This window comes from Salvelinus fontinalis, chromosome 42 (assembly GCF_029448725.1).
Source record: "Salvelinus fontinalis isolate EN_2023a chromosome 42, ASM2944872v1, whole genome shotgun sequence".
Taxonomy (NCBI): Eukaryota; Metazoa; Chordata; class Actinopteri; order Salmoniformes; family Salmonidae; genus Salvelinus; species Salvelinus fontinalis.
In genome coordinates, this window is record NC_074706.1 from 5562053 (window position 1) to 5588274 (window position 26222).

The 26222-nt window shown below is 44.9% G+C and overlaps 1 protein-coding gene across 5 annotated transcripts in view; it reads left to right on the plus strand.

Annotated features, from left to right (window-relative positions):
* Positions 1–26222, plus strand: part of LOC129841403 (serine/threonine-protein kinase DCLK2-like) — a 116035-nt gene that overhangs the window by 74570 nt on the left and 15243 nt on the right. For all 5 annotated transcript variants that reach the window (XM_055909665.1, XM_055909666.1, XM_055909667.1 and 2 more), the window contains exons 11-13: positions 15783–15929; positions 22238–22371; positions 22616–22693. In XM_055909665.1, the coding sequence (XP_055765640.1) occupies positions 15783–15929; positions 22238–22371; positions 22616–22693 (359 nt within the window). The remainder of the gene's footprint in view (positions 1–15782; positions 15930–22237; positions 22372–22615; positions 22694–26222) is intronic.

Below are 26222 nucleotides of genomic sequence, written 5' to 3' on the forward strand. Positions count from 1 at the left end.
CAGTATCTAGTCAACCACTACTGACCTCTACAGTATCTAGTCAACCACTACTGACCTCTACAGTATCTAGTCAACCACTACTGACCTCTACAGTATCTAGTCAACCACTACTGACTTCTACAGTATCTAGTCAACCACTACTGACCTTTACAGTATCTAGTCAACCACTACAGTATCTAGTCAACCACTACTGACCTCTACAGTATCTAGTCAACCACTACTGACCTCTACAGTATCTAGTCAACCACTACTGACCTCTACAGTATCTAGTCAACCACTACTGACCACTACAGTATCTAGTCAACCACTACTGACCTCTACAGTATCTAGTCAACCACTACAGTATCTAGTCAACCACTACTGACCTCTACAGTATCTAGTCAACCACTACTGACCACTACAGTATCTAGTCAACCACTACTGACCTCTACAGTATCTAGTCAACCACTACAGTATCTAGTCAACCACTACTGACCACTACAGTATCTAGTCAACCACTACTGACCACTACAGTATCTAGTCAACCACTACTGACCTCTACAGTATCTAGTCAACCACTACTGACCTCTACAGTATCTAGTCAACCACTACTGACCACTACAGTATCTAGTCAACCACTACTGACCTCTACAGTATCTAGTCAACCACTACAGTATCTAGTCAACCACTACTGACCACTACAGTATCTAGTCAACCACTACTGACCACTACAGTATCTAGTCAACCACTACTGACCTCTACAGTATCTAGTCAACCACTACTGACCTCTACAGTATCTAGTCAACCACTACTGACTTCTACAGTATCTAGTCAACCACTACTGACTTCTACAGTATCTAGTCAACCACTACTGACCTCTAAAGTATCTAGTCAACCACTACTGACCTCTAAAGTATCTAGTCAACCACTACTGACCTCTACAGTATCTAGTCAACCACTACTGACTTCTACAGTATCTAGTCAACCACTACAGTATCTAGTCAACCACTACTGACCTCTACAGTATCTAGTCAACCACTACAGTATCTAGTCAACCACTACTGACCTCTACAGTATCTAGTCAACCACTACTGACCTCTACAGTATCTAGTCAAACTCTACTGACCACTACAGTATCTTGTCAACCACTACAGTATCTAGTCAACCACTACTGACCACTACAGTATCTAGTCAACCACTACTGACCTCTACAGTATCTAGTCAACCACTACTGACCACTACAGTATCTCGTCAACCACTACTGACCTCTACAGTATCTAGTCAACCACTACTGACTTCTACAGTATCTAGTCAACCACTACTGACCTCTACAGTATCTAGTCAACCACTACTGACCTCTACAGTATCTAGTCAACCACTACTGACTTCTACAGTATCTAGTCAACCACTACTGAACTCTACAGTATCTAGTCAACCACTACTGACCTCTACAGTATCTAGTCAACCACTACTGACTTCTACAGTATCTAGTCAACCACTACAAAACTCTACAGTATCTAGTCAACCACTACTGACCTCTACAGTATCTAGTCAACCACTACTGACCTCTACCGTATCTAGTCAACCACTACTGACCTCTACAGTATCTAGTCAACCACTACTGACTTCTACAGTATCTAGTCAACCACTACTGAACTCTACAGTATCTAGTCAACCACTACTGACTTCTACAGTATCTAGTCAACCACTACTGACTTCTACATTATCTAGTCAACCACTACTGACCACTACAGTATCTAGTCAACCACTACAGTATCTAGTCAACCACTACTGACCTCTACAGTATCTAGTCAACCTCTACTGACCTCTACAGTATCTAGTCAACCACTACAGTATCTAGTCAACCACTACTGACTTTTACAGTATCTAGTCAACCACTACTGACCACTACAGTATCTAGTCAACCACTACTGACCTCTACAGTATCTAGTCAACCACTACTGACCTCTACAGTATCTAGTCAACCACTACTGAACTCTACAGTATCTAGTCAACCACTACTGAACTCTACAGTATCTAGTCAACCACTACTGACTTCTACAGTATCTAGTCAACCACTACTGACTTCTACAGTATCTAGTCAACCACTACAGTATCTAGTCAAACACTACAGTATCTAGTCAAACACTACAGTATCTAGTCAACCACTACAGTATCTAGTCAACCACTACTGACCTCTACAGTATCTAGTCAACCACTACAGTATCTAGTCAACCACTACAGTATCTAGTCAACCACTACTGACCTCTACAGTATCTAGTCAACCACTACTGACCTCTACAGTATCTAGTCAACCACTACTGATCACTACAGTATCTAGTCAACCACTACTGACCTCTACAGTATCTAGTCAACCACTACAGTATCTAGTCAACCACTACTGACCACTACAGTATCTAGTCAACCACTACTGACCACTACAGTATCTAGTCAACCACTACTGACCTCTACAGTATCTAGTCAACCACTACTGACCTCTACAGTATCTAGTCAACCACTACTGACCTCTACAGTATCTAGTCAACCACTACTGACTTCTACAGTATCTAGTCAACCACTACTGACCTTTACAGTATCTAGTCAACCACTACAGTATCTAGTCAACCACTACTGACCTCTACAGTATCTAGTCAACCACTACTGACCTCTACAGTTTCTAGTCAACCACTACTGACCACTACAGTATCTAGTCAACCACTACTGACCTCTACAGTATCTAGTCAACCACTACAGTATCTAGTCAACCACTACTGACCTCTACAGTATCTAGTCAACCACTACTGACCTCTACAGTATCTAGTCAACCACTACTGACCACTACAGTATCTAGTCAACCACTACTGACCTCTACAGTATCTAGTCAACCACTACAGTATCTAGTCAACCACTACTGACCTCTACAGTATCTAGTCAACCACTACTGACCACTACAGTATCTAGTCAACCACTACTGACCACTACAGTATCTAGTCAACCACTACTGACCACTACAGTATCTAGTCAACCACTACTGACCTCTACAGTATCTAGTCAACCACTACTGACCTCTAAAGTATCTAGTCAACCACTACTGACTTCTACAGTATCTAGTCAACCACTACTGACTTCTACAGTATCTAGTCAACCACTACTGACCTCTAAAGTATCTAGTCAACCACTACTGACCTCTAAAGTATCTAGTCAACCACTACTGACCTCTACAGTATCTAGTCAACCACTACTGACTTCTACAGTATCTAGTCAACCACTACAGTATCTAGTCAACCACTACTGACCTCTACAGTATCTAGTCAACCACTACAGTATCTAGTCAACCACTACTGACCTCTACAGTATCTAGTCAACCACTACTGATCTCTACAGTATCTAGTCAAACTCTACTGACCACTACAGTATCTTGTCAACCACTACAGTATCTAGTCAACCACTACTGACCACTACAGTATCTAGTCAACCACTACTGACCTCTACAGTATCTAGTCAACCACTACTGACCACTACAGTATCTCGTCAACCACTACTGACCTCTACAGTATCTAGTCAACCACTACAGTATCTAGTCAACCACTACTGACCTCTACAGTATCTAGTCAACCACTACTGACCACTACAGTATCTAGTCAACCACTACTGAACTCTACAGTATCTAGTCAACCACTACTGACCTCTACAGTATCTAGTCAACCACTACTGACTTCTACAGTATCTAGTCAACCACTACTGACCTCTACAGTATCTAGTCAACCACTACTGACCTCTACAGTATCTAGTCAACCACTACTGACTTCTACAGTATCTAGTCAACCACTACTGAACTCTACAGTATCTAGTCAACCACTACTGACCTCTACAGTATCTAGTCAACCACTACTGACTTCTACAGTATCTAGTCAACCACTACAAAACTCTACAGTATCTAGTCAACCACTACTGACCTCTACAGTATCTAGTCAACCACTACTGACCTCTACAGTATCTAGTCAACCACTACTGACCTCTACAGTATCTAGTCAACCACTACTGACTTCTACAGTATCTAGTCAATCACTACTGAACTCTACAGTATCTAGTCAACCACTACTGACTTCTACAGTATCTAGTCAACCACTACTGACTTCTACATTATCTAGTCAACCACTACTGACCACTACAGTATCTAGTCAACCACTACAGTATCTAGTCAACCACTACTGACCTCTACAGTATCTAGTCAACCTCTACTGACCTCTACAGTATCTAGTCAACCACTACAGTATCTAGTCAACCACTACTGACTTTTACAGTATCTAGTCAACCACTACTGACCACTACAGTATCTAGTCAACCACTACTGACCTCTACAGTATCTAGTCAACCACTACTGACCTCTACAGTATCTAGTCAACCACTACTGAACTCTACAGTATCTAGTCAACCACTACTGACTTCTACAGTATCTAGTCAACCACTACTGAACTCTACAGTATCTAGTCAACCACTACTGACCTCTACAGTATCTAGTCAACCACTACTGACTTCTACAGTATCTAGTCAACCACTACTGACGTCTACAGTATCTAGTCAACCACTACTGACGTCTACAGTATCTAGTCAACCACTACTGACTTCTACAGTATCTAGTCAACCACTACTGACCTCTACAGTATCTAGTCAACCACTACAGTATCTAGTCAACCACTACTGACCTCTACAGTATCTAGTCAACCACTACTGACCTCTACAGTATCTAGTCAACCACTACTGACTTCTACAGTATCTAGTCAACCACTACAGTATCTAGTCAACCACTACTGACCTCTACAGTATCTAGTCAACCACTACTGACCACTACAGTGTCTAGTCAACCACTACTGACCTCTACAGTATCTAGTCAACCACTACAGTATCTAGTCAACCACTACTGACCTCTACAGTATCTAGTCAACCACTACTGACCACTACAGTATCTAGTCAACCACTACTGAACTCTACAGTATCTAGTCAACCACTACTGACCTCTACAGTATCTAGTCAACCACTACTGACTTCTACAGTATCTAGTCAACCACTACTGACTTCTACAGTATCTAGTCAACCACTACTGACCTCTACAGTATCTAGTCAACCACTACTGACTTCTACAGTATCTAGTCAACCACTACTGAACTCTACAGTATCTAGTCAACCACTACTGAACTCTACAGTATCTAGTCAACCACTACTGACCTCTACAGTATCTAGTCAACCACTACAGAACTCTACAGTATCTAGTCAACCACTACTGACCTCTACAGTATCTAGTCAACCACTACTGACCTCTACAGTATCTAGTCAACCACTACTGACCTCTACAGTATCTAGTCAACCACTACTGACCTCTACAGTATCTAATCAACCACTACTGACTTCTACAGTATCTAGTCAACCACTACTGAACTCTACAGTATCTAGTCAACCACTACTGACTTCTACAGTATCTAGTCAACCACTACTGACTTCTACAGTATCTAGTCAACCACTACTGACTTCTACAGTATCTAGTCAACCACTACTGACCTCTACAGTATCTAGTCAACCACTACAGTATCTAGTCAACCACTACTGACCTCTACAGTATCTAGTCAACCTCTACTGACCTCTACAGTATCTAGTCAACCACTACAGTATCTAGTCAACCACTACAGTATCTAGTCAACCACTACTGACTTCTACAGTATCTAGTCAACCACTACAGTATCTAGTCAACCACTACTGACCTCTACAGTATCTAGTCAACCACTACTGACCTCTACAGTATCTAGTCAACCACTACTGACCTCTACAGTATCTAGTCAACCACTACAGTATCTAGTCAACCACTACTGACCTCTACAGTATCTAGTCAACCACTACTGACCACTACAGTATCTAGTCAACCACTACTGACCTCTACAGTATCTAGTCAACCACTACTGACCTCTACAGTATCTAGTCAACCACTACTGACCTCTACAGTATCTAGTCAACCACTACTTAACTCTATAGTATCTAGTCAACCACTACTGACCTCTACAGTATCTAGTCAACCACTACTGACCTCTACAGTATCTAGTCAACCACTACTGACCTCTACAGTATCTAGTCAACCACTACTGACCTCTACAGTATCTAGTCAACCACTACTGACCTCTACAGTATCTAGTCAACCACTACAGTATCTAGTCAACCACTACTGACCTCTACAGTATCTAGTCAACCACTACAGTATCTAGTCAACCACTAGTGACCACTACAGTATCTAGTCAACCACTACAGTATCTAGTCAACCACTACTGACCTCTACAGTATCTAGTCAACCACTACTGACCTCTACAGTATCTAGTCAACTGCTACTGACCTCTACAGTATCTAGTCAACCACTACTGACCACTACAGTATCTAGTCAACCACTACTGACCACTACAGTATCTAGTCAACCACTACTGAACTCTACAGTATCTAGTCAGCCACTACTGACCACAACAGTATCTAGTCAGCCACTACTGACCACAACAGTATCTAGTCAACCACTACTGACCTCTACAGTATCTAGTCAACCACTACAGTATCTAGTCAACCACTAGTGACCACTACAGTATCTAGTCAACCACTAGTGACCACTACAGTATCTAGTCAACCACTAGTGACCACTACAGTATCTAGTCAACCACTAGTGACCACTACAGTATCTAGTCAACCACTACTGACCTCTACAGTATCTAGTCAACCACTACTGACCTCTACAGTATCTAGTCAACCACTACAGTATCTAGTCAACCACTACAGTATCTAGTCAACCACTAGTGACCACTACAGTATCTAGTCAACCACTAGTGACCACTACAGTATCTAGTCAACCACTACTGACCTCTACAGTATCTAGTCAACCTCTACTGACCATTACAGTATCTAGTCAACCACTACTGACCTCTACAGTATCTAGTCAACCACTACTGACCTCTACAGTATCTAGTCAACCACTACAGTATCTAGTCAACCACTACAGTATCTAGTCAACCACTACAGTATCTAGTCAACCACTACAGTATCTAGTCAACCACTACAGTATCTAGTCAACCACTAGTGACCACTACAGTATCTAGTCAACCACTACTGACCACTACAGTATCTAGTCAACCACTACAGTATCTAGTCAACCACTACAGTATCTAGTCAACCACTAGTGACCACTACAGTATCTAGTCAACCACTACTGACCACTACAGTATCTAGTCAACCACTACTGATCTCTACAGTATCTAGTGAACCACTACTGACCTCTACAGTATCTAGTCAACCACTACAGTATCTAGTCGTTGTTCCGGAGTTCCAAATTAAGCAGCAGCAGCTGAAAAGATGAGCTCCTACAAATATTGAAATTTAAATGTTTTTTTAGAGTAAAGTACATCGAAAAAAATCAAAAGAAAACTGCAAACTGAATAGGAGACCAAACAAGCAGCAAACAAAGAAGAAAGGCTTTTGAAAAAGTAACAATTTTTTCATAAAATTATATCGTTTTCTTAGCTAGCTAAGTTGTTTACCTGTTGCTAGGCAGTTGCTAGGGACATTCCTGGAAGAAGCTAGCTAGCTAACAAGGAGTGTCTAGTTGGCAGAAGAGAAGAAGGGACAAAGAAGGGACAAAGTGGGACAAAATAAGGACAGAAGAAAAGGGAAAGGGGGGAAAAGGGACATTAAGGTGAAGCAGTCCTCTAAAGACACAAAAGACAATAATACAAGAAACAACACTTCTATTGCCTCTCCCTCTACTATACGCACTTCCGGGTTGGAGCGAGTAGTTGCATTCCGCTTTGCTCCACAGGTAGTATAACATTTCATTTCATTACAGTACAACAGTTTGATTTGTTTGATCTTAGCAGGCTACATAGCCGTCTTTGTATCCAAGATAATTGTGTAGTCTAGAGTAATTGTCAAGGTTACCTAGCCAGTTAGAGGTTACCTAGCCAGCTACACTTTCAAACAAAGTCAACAACGCAGCCACTGCTAGCTAGCCTATTTCACCAGCCAGCAGTACTATATCATTTTAGTCAATAAGATTTTTTGCAACGTAAGCTTAACTTTCTGAACATTCGAGACGTGTAGTCCACTTGTCATTCCAATCTCCTTTGCATTAGCGTAGCCTCTTCTGTAGCCTGTCAACTATGTGTCTGTCTATCCCTGTTCTCTCCTCTCTGCACAGACCATACAAACGCTTCACACCGCGTGGCCGCTGCTACTCTAACCTGGTGGTCCCAGTGCGCACGACCCACGTGGAGTTCCAGGTCTCCGGTAGCCTCTGGAACTGCCGATCCGCGGCCAACAAGGCAGAGCTCATCTCAGCCTATGCGTCCCTCCAGTCCCTCGACTTCTTGGCACTGACGGAAACATGGCTCACCACAGATAACACTGCTACTCCTACTGCTCTCTCTTCGTCTGCCCACGTGTTCTCGCACACCCCGAGAGCTTCTGGTCAGCGGGGTGGTGGCACTGGGATCCTCATCTCTCCCAAGTGGACATTCTCTCTTTCTCCCCTGACCCATCTGTCTATCGCCTCCTTTGAATTCCATGCTGTCACAGTTACCAGCCCTTTCAAGCTTAACATCCTTATCATTTATCGCCCTCCAGGTTCCCTTGGAGAGTTCATCAATGAGCTTGACGCTCTGATAAGTTCCTTTCCTGAGGATGGCTCACCTCTCACAGTTCTGGGTGACTTTAACCTCCCCATGTCTTCCTATGACTCATTCCTCTCTGCCTCCTTCTTTCCACTCCTCTCCTCTTTTGACCTCACCCTCTCACCTTCCCCCCCTACTCACAAGGCAGGCAATACGCTTGACCTCATCTTTACTAGATGCTGTTCTTCCACTAATCTCATTGCAACTCCCCTCCAAGTCTCCGACCACTACCTTGTATCCTTTTCCCTCTCGCTCTCATCCAACACTTCCCACACTGCCCCTACTCGGATGGTATCGCGCCGTCCCAACCTTCGCTCTCTCTCCCCCGCTACTCTCTCCTCTTCCATCCTATCATCTCTTCCCTCTGCTCAAACCTTCTCCAACCTATCTCCTGATTCTGCCTCCTCAACCCTCCTCTCCTCCCTTTCTGCATCCTTTGACTCTCTATGTCCCCTATCCTCCAGGCCGGCTCGGTCCTCCCCTCCTGCTCCGTGGCTCGACGACTCATTGCGAGCTCACAGAACAGGGCTCCGGGCAGCCGAGCGGAAATGGAGGAAAACTCGCCTCCCTGCGGACCTGGCATCCTTTCACTCCCTCCTCTCTACATTCTCCTCTTCTGTCTCTGCTGCTAAAGCCAATTTCTACCACTCTAAATTCCAAGCATCTGCCTCTAACCCTAGGAAGCTCTTTGCCACCTTCTCCTCCCTCCTGAATCCTCCTCCCCCTCCTCCCCCCTCCTCCCTCTCTGCTGATGACTTCGTCAACCATTTTGAAAAGAAGGTCGACGACATCCGATCCTCGTTTGCTAAGTCAAACGACACCGCTGGTTCTGCTCACACTGCCCTAACCTGTGCTTTGACCTCTTTCTCCCCTCTCTCTCCAGATGAAATCTCGCGTCTTGTGACGGCCGGCCGCCCAACAACCTGCCCGCTTGACCCTATCCCCTCCTCTCTTCTCCAGACCATTTCCGGAGACCTTCTCCCTTACCTCATCTCGCTCATCAACTCATCCTTGACCGCTGGCTACGTCCCTTCCGTCTTCAAGAGAGCGAGAGTTGCACCCCTTCTGAAAAAACCTACACTCGATCCCTCCGATGTCAACAACTACAGACCAGTATCCCTTCTTTCTTTTCTCTCCAAAACTCTTGAACGTGCCGTCCTTGGCCAGCTCTCCTGCTATCTCTCTCTCAGAATGACCTTCTTGATCCAAATCAGTCAGGTTTCAAGACTAGTCATTCAACTGAGACTGCTGTTCTCTGTGTCACGGAGGCGCTCCGCACTGCTAAAGCTAACTCTCTCTCCTCTGCTCTCATCCTTCTAGACCTATCGGCTGCCTTTGATACTGTGAACCATCAGATCCTCCTCTCCACCCTCTCCGAGCTGGGCATCTCCGGCGCGGCCCACGCTTGGATTGCGTCCTACCTGACAGGTCGCTCCTACCAGGTGGCGTGGCGAGAATCTGTCTCCGCACCACGTGCTCTCACCACTGGTGTCCCCCAGGGCTCTGTTGTAGGCCCTCTCCTATTCTCGCTATACACCAAGTCACTTGGCTCTGTCATATCCTCACATGGTCTCTCCTATCATTGCTATGCAGACGACACACAATTAATCTTCTCCTTTCCCCCCTCTGATAACCAGGTGGTGAATCGCATCTCTGCATGTCTGGCAGACATATCAGTGTGGATGACGGATCACCACCTCAAGCTGAACCTCGGCAAGACGGAGCTGCTCTTCCTCCCGGGGAAGGACTGCCCGTTCCATGATCTCGCCATCACGGTTGACAACTCCATTGTGTCCTCCTCCCAGAGTGCTAAGAACCTTGGCGTGATCCTGGACAACACCCTGTCGTTCTCAACTAACATCAAGGCGGTGACCCGTTCCTGTAGGTTCATGCTCTACAACATTCGCAGAGTACGACCCTGCCTCACGCAGGAAGCGGCGCAGGTCCTAATCCAGGCACTTGTCATCTCCCGTCTGGATTACTGCAACTCGCTGTTGGCTGGGCTCCCTGCCTGTGCCATTAAACCCCTACAACTCATCCAGAACGCCGCAGCCCGTCTGGTGTTCAACTTTCCCAAGTTCTCTCACGTCACCCCGCTCCTCCGCTCTCTCCACTGGCTTCCAGTTGAAGCTCGCATCCGCTACAAGACCATGGTGCTTGCCTACGGAGCTGTGAGGGGAACGGCACCTCCGTACCTTCAGGCTCTGATCAGGCCCTACACCCAAACAAGGGCACTGCGTTGATCCACCTCTGGCCTGCTCGCCTCCCTACCTCTGAGGAAGTACAGTTCCCGCTCAGCCCAGTCAAAACTGTTCGCTGCTCTGGCACCCCAATGGTGGAACAAACTCCCTCACGACGCCAGGTCAGCGGAGTCAATCACCACCTTCCGGAGACACCTGAAACCCCACCTCTTTAAGGAATACCTAGGATAGGATAAAGTAATCCTTCTAACACCCCCCCCCCCCTCCCTTAAAAGAGTTAGATGCACTATTGTAAAGTGGTTGTTCCACTGGATATCATAAGGTGAATGCACCAATTTGTAAGTCGCTCTGGATAAGAGCGTCTGCTAAATGACTTAAATGTAATGTAAATGTAAATGTAGTCAACCACTACTGACCTCTACTGTATCTAGTCAACCACTACTGACCACTACAGTATCTAGTCAACCACTACTGATCTCTACAGTATCTAGTGAACCACTACTGACCACTACAGTATCTAGTCAACCACTACAGTATCTAGTCAACCACTACAGTATCTAGTCAACCACTACTGACCACTACAGTATCTAGTCAACCACTAGTGACCACTACAGTATCTAGTCAACCACTACTGACCACTACAGTATCTAGTCAACCACTACTGATCTCTACAGTATCTAGTGAACCACTACTGACCTCTACAGTATCTAGTCAACCACTACTGTATCTAGTCAACCACTACTGACCACTACAGTATCTAGTCAACCACTACTGACCTCTACAGTATCTAGTCAACCACTACAGTATCTAGTCAACCACTACTGACCTCTACTGTATCTAGTCAACCACTACTGACCACTACAGTATCTAGTCAACCACTACTGACCACTACAGTATCTAGTCAACCACTACTGACCACTACAGTATCTAGTCAACCACTACTGATCTCTACAGTATCTAGTCAACCACTACTGACCTCTACAGTATCTAGTCAACCACTACTGACCACTACAGTATCTAGTCAACCACTACTGACCACTACAGTATCTAGTGAACCACTACTGACTTCTACAGTATCTAGTCAACCACTACTGACCTCTACAGTATCTAGTCAACCACTACAGTATCTAGTCAACCACTACTGACCTCTACAGTATCTAGTCAACCACTACTGACTTCTACATTATCTAGTCAGCCACTACTGACCACTACAGTATCTAGTCAACCACTACTGACCTCTACAGTATCTAGTCAACCACTACAGTATCTAGTCAACCACTACTGACCTCTACAGTATCTAGTCAACCACTACTGACCACTACAGTATCTAGTCAACCACTACTGACCACTACAGTATCTAGTCAACCACTACTGACCTCTACAGTATCTAGTCAACCACTACTGACCACTACAGTATCTAGTCAACCACTACTGACCACTACAGTATCTAGTCAACCACTACTGACCTCTACTGTATCTAGTCAACCACTACTGACCACTACAGTATCTAGTCAACCACTACTGACCACTACAGTATCTAGTCAACCACTACAGTATCTAGTCAACCACTACTGACCACTACAGTATCTAGTCAACCACTACTGACCTCTACAGTATCTAGTCAACCACCAATGACCACTACAGTATCTAGTCAACCATTACAGTATCTAGTCAACCACTACAGTATCTAGTCAACCACTAGTGACCACTACAGTATCTAGTCAACCACTACAGTATCTAGTCAACCACTACTGACCTCTACAGTATCTAGTCAACCACTACTGACCACTACAGTATCTAGTCAACCACTACTGACCACTACAGTATCTAGTCAACCACTACAGTATCTAGTCAACCACTACTGACCACTACAGTATCTAGTCAACCACTACTGACCTCTACAGTATCTAGTCAACCACTACAGTATCTAGTCAACCACTACTGACCTCTACAGTATCTAGTCAACCACTACAGTATCTAGTCAACCACTAGTGACCACTACAGTATCTAGTCAACCACTACAGTATCTAGTCAACCACTAGTGACCACTACAGTATCTAGTCAACCACTACAGTATCTAGTCAACCACTACTGACCTCTACAGTATCTAGTCAACCACTACAGTATCTAGTCAACCACTAGTGACCACTACAGTATCTAGTCAACCACTACTGACCTCTACAGTATCTAGTCAACCACTACAGTATCTAGTCAACCACTACAGTATCTAGTCAACCACTACTGACCTCTACAGTATCTAGTCAACCACTACTGACCTCTACAGTATCTAGTCAACCACTACAGTATCTAGTCAACCACTACTGACCTCTACAGTATCTAGTCAACCACTACAGTATCTAGTCAACCACTAGTGACCTCCACAGTATCTAGTCAACCACTACAGTATCTAGTCAACCACTAGTGACCATTACAGTATCTAGTCAACCACTAGTGACCACTACAGTATCTAGTCAACCTCTACTGACCATTACAGTATCTAGTCAACCTCTACTGACTTCTACATTATCTAGTCAACCACTACAGTATCTAGTCAACCACTACTGACCTCTACAGTATCTAGTCAACCACTACTGACCTCTACAGTATCTAGTCAACCTCTACTGACTTCTACAGTATCTAGTCAACCACTACAGTATCTAGTCAACCACTACTGACCTCTACAGTATCTAGTCAACCTCTACTGACCTCTACAGTATCTAGTCAACCACTACTGACCTCTACAGTATCTAGTCAACCACTACTGACCTCTACAGTATCTAGTCAACCACTACTGGCCACTACAGTATCTAGTCAACCACTACTGACCTCTACAGTATCTAGTCAACCACTACAGTATCTAGTCAACCACTACAGTATCTAGTCAACCACTACAGTATCTAGTCAACCACTAGTGACCACTACAGTATCTAGTCAACCTCTTCTGACCATTACAGTATCTAGTCAACCACTACTGACCTCTACAGTATCTAGTCAACCACTACTGACCTCTACAGTATCTAGTCAACCTCTACTGACCTCTACAGTATCTAGTCAACCACTACAGTATCTAGTCAACCACTACTGACCTCTACAGTATCTAGTCAACCACTACTGACCTCTACAGTATCTAGTCAACCTCTACTGACCTCTACAGTATCTAGTCAACCATTACAGTATCTAGTCAACCACTACTGACCTCTACAGTATCTAGTCAACCACTACAGTATCTAGTCAACCACTACTGACTTCTACAGTATCTAGTCAACCACTACTGACTTCTACAGTATCTAGTCAACCACTACTGACCTCTACAGTATCTAGTCAACCACTACTGACTTCTACAGTATCTAGTCAACCACTACTGACGTCTACAGTATCTAGTCAACCACTACTGACCTCTACAGTATCTAGTCAACCACTACTGACCTCTACAGTATCTAGTCAACCACTACTGACTTCTACAGTATCTAGTCAACCACTACTGACCACTACAGTATCTAGTCAACCACTACAGTATCTAGTCAACCACTACTGACCTCTACAGTATCTAGTCAACCACTACTGACCTCTACAGTATCTAGTCAACCACTACTGAACTCTACAGTATCTAGACAACCACTACTGACCACAACAGTATCTAGTCAACCACTACTGACCACTACAGTATCTAGTCAACCACTACTGACCTCTACAGTATCTAGTCAACCACTACAGTATCTAGTCAACCACTACTGACCACTACAGTATCTAGTCAACCACTACTGACCTCTACAGTATCTAGTCAACCACTACAGTATCTAGTCAACCACTACAGTATCTAGTCAACCACTACTGACTTCTACAGTATCTAGTCAACCACTACAGTATCTAGTCAACCACTACAGTATCTAGTCAACCACTACTGACCACAACAGTATCTAGTCAACCACTACTGACCTCTACAGTATCTAGTCAACCACTACAGTATCTAGTCAACCACTACAGTATCTAGTCAACCACTACAGTATCTAGTCAACCACTACAGTATCTAGTCAACCACTACAGTATCTAGTCAACCACTACAGTATCTAGTCAACCACTACAGTATCTAGTCAACCACTACTGACCACAACAGTATCTAGTCAACCACTACTGACCTCTACAGTATCTAGTCAACCACTACAGTATCTAGTCAACCACTACAGTATCTAGTCAACCACTACAGTATCTAGTCAACCAATACAGTATCTAGTCAACCACTACAGTATCTAGTCAACCACTACAGTATCTAGTCAACCACTACTGACCTCTACAGTATCTAGTCAACCACTACAGTATCTAGTCAACCACTACAGTATCTAGTCAACCACTACAGTATCTAGTCAAACACTACTGACCTCTACAGTATCTAGTCAACCACTACAGTATCTAGTCAACCACTACAGTATCTAGTCAACCACTACAGTATCTAGTCAACCACTACAGTATCTAGTCAACCACTACAGTATCTAGTCAAACACTACTGACCTCTACAGTATCTAGTCAACCACTACAGTATCTAGTCAACCACTACAGTATCTAGTCAACCACTACAGTATCTAGTGAACCACTACTGACTTCTACAGTATCTAGTCAACCACTACTGAACTCTGCAGTATCTAGTCAACCACTACAGTATCTTGTCAAACACTACTGACCACTACAGTATCTAGTCAACCACTACAGTATCTAGTGAACCACTACTGACCACTACAGTATCTAGTCAACCACTACTGACTTCTACAATATCTAGTCAACCACTACAGTATCTAGTCAAACACTACTGACCACTACAGCAGTATTTTGCACTTCATTTTGCACAATATTTTAGATACCTTATCATTCAGGGAAGTACTTAATTCAACATGAATGTGTCTAATGTGTCCATATCCTGCAGGGTGGCGACCTGTTTGATGCCATCACGTCCTCCACTAAGTACACAGAGAGAGATGCCAGTGTCATGGTGTTTAACCTGGCTGGAGCCCTGAAGTACCTTCACAGCATGAACATAGTACACAGAGACATCAAGCCTGAGAACCTGCTGGTGAGTAGTGAGGGACCACACTGAAGACGGGGGTAGCACACTGAAGACGGGGGTAGCCAGCTACACTGTAGACAGTAAGATCATATGTTGTTGAATTGACATAGAGTAGTTAGAGTACCTAACAACAATATGTCAGAATTGTTGTGACACAGTTCCACCAGAGTGGCCGAGACATACACTACCTTTCAAAAGTTAGGGGTCGCTTAGAAATGTCCTTGTTTTTGAAAGAGAAGCAAAAAAATGTGTCCATTAAATAACATCAAATTGATCAGATATACAGCGTACACATTGTTAATGTTGTAAATGACTATTGTAGCTGGAATCGGCTGATTTTTATTGGAATATCTGAATAGGCGTACGGAGGCCCATTATCAGCAACCATCACTCCTGTGTTCGCTAATCCTAATTGCTAAATTCATCATTTTAAAAGAGTAGTTGATCATTAGAAAACCCTTTTGCAATTATGTTAGCACAGCTATAAACTGTTGTTCTGATTTAAAGAAGCAATAAAACTGGCCTTCTTTAGACTAGTTGAGTATTTGGAGCATCAGTATTTGTGGGTTCGATTACAGACTCAAAATGGCCAGAAACAAAGAACTTTCTTCTTTCTTCAGCATCCCGGAGTCGCATCTTCACTGTTGACGTTGAGACCTGGTGTTTTGCGGGTACTATTTAATGAAGCTGCCAGTTGAGGACTTGTGGGGCGTCTGTTTCTCAAACTAGACACTCTAATATACTTGTCCTCTTGCTCAGTTGTCCACCGAGGCCTCCTACTCCTCTTTCTATTCTGGTTAGAGCCAGTTTGCGCTGTTCTGTGAAGGGAGTTGTACACAGCGTTGCACGAGATTGTCACGTTCCTGACCTATTTATGTTAGTTGTTATGTGTGTTAGTTGGTCAGGACGTGAGGTTGGGTGGGCATTCTATGTTTTCTGTTTCTGTGTTGGTTTTGGGTTGCCTGGTATGGCTCTTAATTAGAGGCAGGTGTTTGGCGTTCCTCTAATTAAGAGTCATATTTAGGTAGGCGTTGTCACAGTGTTCGTTGTGGGTGATTGTCTCCTGTGTTTGTGTATGTCGTTGCGCCACACGGGACTGGTTTCGGTTTGTTTGTCAAGTATCATTTATGTGTAGGCTTTTCCCTGTTCGTGCGTTCTCGTGTGTTATGTGAGTCCGTCGGTCAGATCTGTTCTACACCGTTTATTTGTTTTGTTAGTGTATAGTCAAGTTCGTGTTTTTTCGTCTTGTCAATAAATTCATTATGTATTCAAACTCCACTGCGCCTTGGTTCAATCCCTGCTCCTCTTCGGATGAAGAAGAGGAGGACAGCCGTTACAGAATCACCCACCACTCCAGAGCCAAGCAGCGGAGTCGACGGAGAAAGGGACGGGAAAACAAGGATTTCTGGACTTGGGAGCAGATAATGAATGGAGAAGGTCCCTGGGCTAAGGCAGGAGAAAATCGCCGTTCTCAGGAAGAGAGGGAGGCAGCTAAAGCCCAGGAGCGGTGGTTTGAGGAGGCAAGGGAAAGCTCGACAGGGCAACAAGGATTTCTGGACTTGGGAGGAAATATTGGACGGGAGAGGTCCATGGGCACAGCAGGGAGAATATCGCCGTCCCAAAGCTGAGCTGGAGGCACGGAGGAGAGCAGAGGCTACCGGAGAGAGGAACCGGAGCTATGAGGGAACGCGTCTGGCACGGAAGCCAAGAAAGCCCGTAAGTAATTCCCAAAAATGTCTTGGGGGGGGGGGGCTAAGAGGTAGTGGGCCAAGGGCAGGTAGGAGACCTACGCCCACTTCCCAGGCTTACCGTGGAGAGCGGGAGTACGGGCAGGCGCCGTGTTACGCAGTAGAGCGCACGGTGTCTCCTGTACGAGTGCATAGCCCAGTGCGGGTTATTCCACCTCCCCGCACTGGTAGGGCTAGATTGAGTATTGAGCCAGGTGTCATGAGGCCGGCTCAACGCGTCTGGTCTCCAGTGCGTCTCCTCGGGCCGGCATACATGGCACCGGCCTTACGCATGGTTTCCCCGGTTCGCCTACATAGGCCGGTGCGGGTTATTCCACCTCCCCGCACTGGTCGGGCGACCGGGAGCATTCAACCAGGTAAGGTTGGGCGGGTTCAATGCTCAAGAGTGCCAGTACGCCTCCACGGTCCGGTATTTCCGGCACCACCTCCCCGCCCCAGCCTAGTACCTACAGTGTCTACACTACGCACTAGGCTACCAGTGCGTATCCTGAGCCCTGTTCCTCCTCCACGCACTCTCCCTGTAGTGCGTGTATCTAGCCCGGTGCCTCCAGTTCCGGGCCCACGCACTAAGCTACCAGTGCGTCTCCAGAGCCCTGTACAAACTGTATCTTCTCCCCCTACTAATCCTGATGTGCTTGTCCTCAGCCCGGCGTCACCAGTGCCGGTACCACGCATCAGTTATAGAGTGGGCTTTGAGAATACAGTGTGCCCTGTCCCTGCTCCCCGCACTAGTAGGAAGGTGCTTATCATTAGCACGGTGCCTCCAGTTCCGGCACCACGCACCAGGTCTACAGTGCACCATATCCGGCCAGAGCCATCCGTCTCCCCAGCGCCATCTGAGCCATCCGTCTCCCCAGCGCCATCTGAGCCATCCGTCTCCCCAGCGCCATCTGAGCCATCCGTCTCCCCAGCGCCATCTGAGCCATCCGTCTCCCCAGCGCCGTCTGAGCCATCCGTCTCCCCAGCGCCGTCTGAGCCATCCGTCTGCCATGAGCCTGCAAAGCCGCCCGTCTGCCATGAGCCTGCAAAGCCGCCCGTCTGCCATGAGCCTACAGAGCCATCCGCCAGACAGGAGCCGCTAGAGCCGTCAGCCAGACAGGAGCCGCTAGAGCCGTCAGCCAGACAGGATCTGCCAGAGCCGCCAACCAGACAGGATCTGCCAGAGCCGCCAACCAGACAGGATCTGCCAGAGCCGCCAACCAGACAGGATCTGCCAGAGCCGCCAACCAGACAGGATCTGCCAGAGCCGCCAACCAGACAGGATCTGCCAGAGCCGCCAGCGAGCCATGAGCAGCCAGAGCCGTCAGAGAGCCATGAGCAGCCAGAGCCGTCAGAGCGCCATGAGCAGCCAGAGCCGTCAGAGCGCCATGAGCGTCGAGAGCCGTCAGCCTGCCATGAGCGTCGAGAGCCGTCAGCCTGCCATGAGCGTCGAGAGCCGTCAGCCTGCCATGAGCGTCGAGAGCCGTCAGCCTGCCATGAGCGTCGAGAGCCGTCAGCCTGCCATGAGCGTCGAGAGCCGTCAGCCTGCCATGAGCGTCGAGAGCCGTCAGCCAGCCATGAGCGTCGAGATTCGTCAGTCAGCCATGAGCTGCCCTTCAGCCTGAAACGGCTAGATACCCAGAACTGCCCATCAGTCCAGAGCTGTCTCTCTGTCCGGAGCTGCCTTTCAGTCCGGAGTTGCCCCTCTATCTTGATCTACCTCTATATTCTTATCTATCCCTCTGTCTTGATTTATCTCTCTGTCCCGGTGCTGTCCTTATTAGTGAGGTTATTAAGAGGATTTTGTGGGGGTAAAAAGAGGGTGGACATTCTTAGAGGGAGGAAGCTAGGATGGATTATGGTGGGGTGGGGACCTCGCCCGGAGCCTGAGCCACCACCGTGGTTAGATGCCCACCCAGACCCTCCCCTAGACTTTGTGCTGGTGCGTCCGGAGTTCGCACCTTGTGGGGGGGGTAATGTCACGTTCCTGACCTATTTATGTTAGTTGTTATGTGTGTTAGTTGGTCAGGACGTGAGGTTGGGTGGGCATTCTATGTTTTCTGTTTCTGTGTTGGTTTTGGGTTGCCTGGTATGGCTCTTAATTAGAGGCAGGTGTTTGGCGTTCCTCTAATTAAGAGTCATATTTAGGTAGGCGTTGTCACAGTGTTCGTTGTGGGTGATTGTCTCCTGTGTTTGTGTATGTCGTTGCGCCACACGGGACTGGTTTCGGTTTGTTTGTCAAGTATCATTTATGTGTAGGCTTTTCCCTGTTCGTGCGTTCTCGTGTGTTATGTGAGTCCGTCGGTCAGATCTGTTCTACACCGTTTATTTGTTTTGTTAGTGTATAGTCAAGTTCGTGTTTTTTCGTCTTGTCAATAAATTCATTATGTATTCAAACTCCACTGCGCCTTGGTTCAATCCCTGCTCCTCTTCGGATGAAGAAGAGGAGGACAGCCGTTACAGAGATCTTCAGTTTCTTGGCAATTTCTCGCATGGAATAGCCTTCATTTCTCAGGACAAGAATAGACTGACGAGTTTCAGAAGAAAGTTCTTTGTTTCTGGCCATGTTGAGTCTGTAATCGAACCCAAAAATGCTGATGCTCCAGATATTCAATTAGTCTAAAGAAGGCCAGTTTTATTGCTTCTTTAATAAGAACAACAGTTTTAAGCTGTGCTAACATAATTGCAAAAGGGTTTTCTAATGATCAATTAGCCTTGGATTAGCGATAATGGATTGCTGATGATGGGCCTCTGTACGCCTATGTAGATATTCTATAAAAAATCTGCCGTTTCCAGCTACAATAGTCATTTAAAACATTAACAATGTCTACACTGTATTTCTGATCAATTTGATGTTATTTTAATGGACGAAAAATGTGCTTTTCTTTCAAAACAAGAACATTTCTAAGTGACCCCAAACTTTTTGAAAGGTAGTGTAAGTGTACAGTCGTGGCCAAAAGTTTTGAGAATGACACAAATATAAATGTTCACGAAGTCTGCTGCCTCAGTTTGTATGATGGCAATTTGCATATACTCTAGAATGTTATGAAGAGTGATCAGATGAACTGCAATAAATTACAAAGTCCCTCTTTGCCATGCAAATGAACTGAATCCCCCAAAACCATTTCCACTGCATTTCAGCCCTGCCACAAAAGGACCAGCTGACATCATGTCAGTGATTCTCTCGTTAACACGGGTGTGAGTGTTGACGAGGACAAGGCTGAAGATCACTCTGTCATACTGATTGAGTTCGAATAACAGACTGGAAGCTTCAAAAGGAGGGTGGTGCTTGGAATCATTGTTCTTCCTCTGTCATTCATGGTTAACTGCAAGGAAACACGTTCCGTCATCATTGCTTTGCACAGAAAGTGCTTCACAGGCAAGGATATTGCTGCCAGTAAGTAAGATTGCACCTAAATCAACCATTTATCGGATCATCGAGAACTTCAAGGAGAGTGGTTCAATTGTTGTGAAGAAGGCTTCAGGGCTCCCAAGAAAGTCCAGCAAGCGCCAGGACCGTCTCCTAAAGTTGATTCAGCTGCGGGATCGGGGCACCACCAGTACAGAGCTTGCTCGCACAGTGAGGCGAAGACTTTTGGAGGATGGCCTGGTGTCAAGAAGGCCAGCAAAGAAGCCACTTATCTCCAGGAAAAACATCAGGGACAGACTGATATTCTGCAGAAGGTACCGGGATTGGACTGCTGAGGACTGAGGTAAAGTAATTTTCTCTGAATCCCCTTTCTGATTGTTTGGGGCATCCGGAAAAAAAGCTTGTCCGGTGAAGACAAGGTGAGCGCTACCATCAGTCCTGTGTCCATGCCAACAGTAAAGCATCCTGAGACCATTCATGTGTGGGATTGCTTCTCAGCCAAGGGAGTGGGCTTACTCACAATTTTGCCTAAGAACACAGCCATGAATAAAGAATGGTACCAACACATCCTCCGAGAGCAACTTCTCCCAACCATCCAGGAACAGTTTGGTGACGAACAATCCCTTTTTCAGCATGATGGAGCACCTTGCCATAATTGGCTCGGGGAACAAAACATCGATATTTTGGGTCCATGGCCAGGAAACTCCCCAGACCTTAATCCCATTGAGAATTTGTGGTCAATCCTCAAGAGGCGGGTGGACAAACAAAAACCTACAAATTCTGACAAACTCCAAGCATTGATTATGCAAGAATGGGCTGTCATCAGTCAGGATGTGGCCCAGAAGTTAATTGACAGCATGCCAGGGCGGATTGCAGATGTCTTGAAAAAGAAGGGTCAACACTGCAAATATTGACTCTTTGCATCAACTTCATGTAATTGTCAATAAAAGCATTTGACACTTATGAAATGCTTGTAATTATACTTCAGTATTCCATAGTAACATCTGACAAAAATATCTAAAGACACTGAAGCAGCAAACTTTGTGGAAATTAATATTTGTGTCATTCTCAAAACTGTTGGCCACGACTGATGGATTTGAGATTTTCATATGGCATGCTAAAGTATTTGCATATGAGATTTGCATATGAAATGCTCAATGCCTTTTGAATTGAGGTGACATGAGTTGGTAACTATGTTTTGTGTGTCTGTCCCTTAGGTGTGTGAGTACCTTGACGGCACTAAGTCTCTGAAGCTGGGGGACTTTGGTCTGGCCACTGTGGTTGAGGGGCCCCTGCACACCGTGTGTGGAACCCCCACCTACGTGGCCCCTGAGATCATTGCTGAGGCTGGGTGAGTTACTGCCAACTCAGGGAACCTGCACCTGAATCAATAGCATCCGACATTCTAGTGACTAGCGCGCTGAAGGGGAAACCCACACTGATGTTAAACAACACTTTGTTCATATTTCTCTCTCTTTCTCTCTGCCTCTATCTTTCCCTCTCTGTCTTTCTTGCTCTGCTTTCTCTCTCTGCTCTCTCTCCCCCTCTGCTCTCTGCTCTTTCTCCATGTATTTTCTGTCTCTCTCTCCCCTCAGTTATGGTCTGAAGGTGGATATCTGGGCAACTGGGGTCATCACTTACATCCTGCTGTGTGGCTTCCCTCCCTTCCGCAGGTACACTACACAATGTTATTTAACCTCCAGACACCTACAGTACACTACACAACCTGTTATTTAACCTCCAGACACCTACAGTACACTACACAATGTTATTTAACCTCCAGACACCTACAGTACACTACACAATGTTATTTAACCTCCAGACACCTACAGTACACTACACAATGTTATTTAACCTCCAGACACCTACAGTACACTACACAATGTTATATAACCTCCAGACACCTACAGTACACTACACAGTGTTATTTAACCTCCAGACACCTACAGTACACTACACAAGGTTATTTAACCTCCAGACACCTACAGTACACTACACAGTGTTATTTAACCTCCAGACACCTACAGTACACTACACAACCTGTTATTTAACCTCCAGACACCTACAGTACACTACACAGTGTTATTTAACCTCCAGACACGTACAGTACACTACACAATGTTATATAACCTCCAGACACCTACAGTACACTACACAATGTTATTTAACCTCCAGACACCTACAGTACACTACACAACCTGTTATTTAACCTCCAGACACCTACAGTACACTACACAACCTGTTATTTAACCTCCAGACACCTACAGTACACTACACAACATGTTATTTAACCTCCAGACACCTACAGTACACTACACAACCTGTTATTTAACCTCCAGACACCTACAGTACACTACACAACATGTTATTTAACCTCCAGACACCTACAGTACACTACACAACCTGTTATTTAACCTCCAGACACCTACAGTACACTACACAACCTGTTATTTAACCTCCAGACACCTACAGTACACTACACAACATGTTATTTAACCTCCAGACACCTACAGTACACTACACAACCTGTTATTTAACCTCCAGACACCTACAGTACACTACACAACCTGTTATTTAACCTCCAGACACCTACAGTACACTACACAACCTGTTATTTAACCTCCAGACACCTACAGTACACTACACAACCTGTTATTTAACCTCCAGACACCTACAGTACACTACACAACATGTTATTTAACCTCCAGACACCTACAGTACACTACACAACCTGTTATTTAACCTCCAGACACCTACAGTACACTACACAGTGTTATTTAACCTCCAGACATCTACAGTACACTACACAATGTTATTTAACCTCCAGACACCTACAGTACACTACACAGTGTTATTTAACCTCCAGACACCTACAGTACACTACACAGTGTTATTTAACCTCCAGACATCTACAGTACACTACACAATGTTATTTAACCTCCAGACACCTACAGTACACTACACAATGTTATTTAACCTCCAGACACCTACAGTACACTACACAGTGTTATTTAACCTCCAGACACCTACAGTACACTACACAATGTTATTTAACCTCCAGACACCTACAGTACACTACACAGTGTTATTTAACCTCCAGACACCTACAGTACACTACACAGTGTTATTTAACCTCCAGACACCTACAGTACACTACACAGTGTTATTTAACCTCCAGACACCTACAGTACACTACACAACCTGTTATTTAACCTCCAGACACCTACAGTACACTACACAGTGTTATTTAACCTCCAGACATCTACAGTACACTACACAGTGTTATTTAACCTCCAGACACCTACAGTACACTACACAGTGTTATTTAACCTCCAGACACCTACAGTACACTACACAATGTTATTTAACCTCCAGACACCTACAGTACACTACACAGTGTTATTTAACCTCCAGACACCTACAGTACACTACACAGTGTTATTTAACCTCCAGACACCAACAGTACACTACACAATGTTATTTAACCTCCAGACACCTACAGTACACTACACAATGTTATTTAACCTCCAGACACCTACAGTACACTACACAATGTTATTTAACCTCCAGACACCTACAGTACACTACACAATGTTATTTAACCTCCAGACACCTACAGTACACTACACAATGTTATTTAACCTCCAGACACCTACAGTACACTACACAATGTTATTTAACCTCCAGACACCTACAGTACACTACACAGTGTTATTTAACCTCCAGACACCTACAGTACACTACACAGTGTTATTTAACCTCCAGACACCTACAGTACACTACACAGTGTTATTTAACCTCCAGACACCTACAGTACACTACACAGTGTTATTTAACCTCCAGACATCTACAGTACACTACACAATGTTATTTAACCTCCAGACACCTACAGTACACTACACAATGTTATTTAACCTCCAGACACCTACAGTACACTACACAATGTTATTTAACCTCCAGACACCTACAGTACACTACACAGTGTTATTTAACCTCCAGACACCTACAGTACACTACACAGTGTTATTTAACCTCCAGACACCTACAGTACACTACACAGTGTTATTTAACCTCCAGACACCTACAGTACACTACACAGTGTTATTTAACCTCCAGACACCTACAGTACACTACACAAGGTTATTTAACCTCCAGACACCTACAGTACACTACACAGTGTTATTTAACCTCCAGACACCTACAGTACACTACACAACCTGTTATTTAACCTCCAGACACCTACAGTACACTACACAGTGTTATTTAACCTCCAGACACGTACAGTACACTACACAATGTTATATAACCTCCAGACACCTACAGTACACTACACAATGTTATTTAACCTCCAGACACCTACAGTACACTACACAACCTGTTATTTAACCTCCAGACACCTACAGTACACTACACAACCTGTTATTTAACCTCCAGACACCTACAGTACACTACACAACATGTTATTTAACCTCCAGACACCTACAGTACACTACACAACCTGTTATTTAACCTCCAGACACCTACAGTACACTACACAACATGTTATTTAACCTCCAGACACCTACAGTACACTACACAACCTGTTATTTAACCTCCAGACACCTACAGTACACTACACAACCTGTTATTTAACCTCCAGACACCTACAGTACACTACACAACATGTTATTTAACCTCCAGACACCTACAGTACACTACACAACCTGTTATTTAACCTCCAGACACCTACAGTACACTACACAACCTGTTATTTAACCTCCAGACACCTACAGTACACTACACAACCTGTTATTTAACCTCCAGACACCTACAGTACACTACACAACCTGTTATTTAACCTCCAGACACCTACAGTACACTACACAACATGTTATTTAACCTCCAGACACCTACAGTACACTACACAACCTGTTATTTAACCTCCAGACACCTACAGTACACTACACAGTGTTATTTAACCTCCAGACATCTACAGTACACTACACAATGTTATTTAACCTCCAGACACCTACAGTACACTACACAGTGTTATTTAACCTCCAGACACCTACAGTACACTACACAGTGTTATTTAACCTCCAGACATCTACAGTACACTACACAATGTTATTTAACCTCCAGACACCTACAGTACACTACACAATGTTATTTAACCTCCAGACACCTACAGTACACTACACAGTGTTATTTAACCTCCAGACA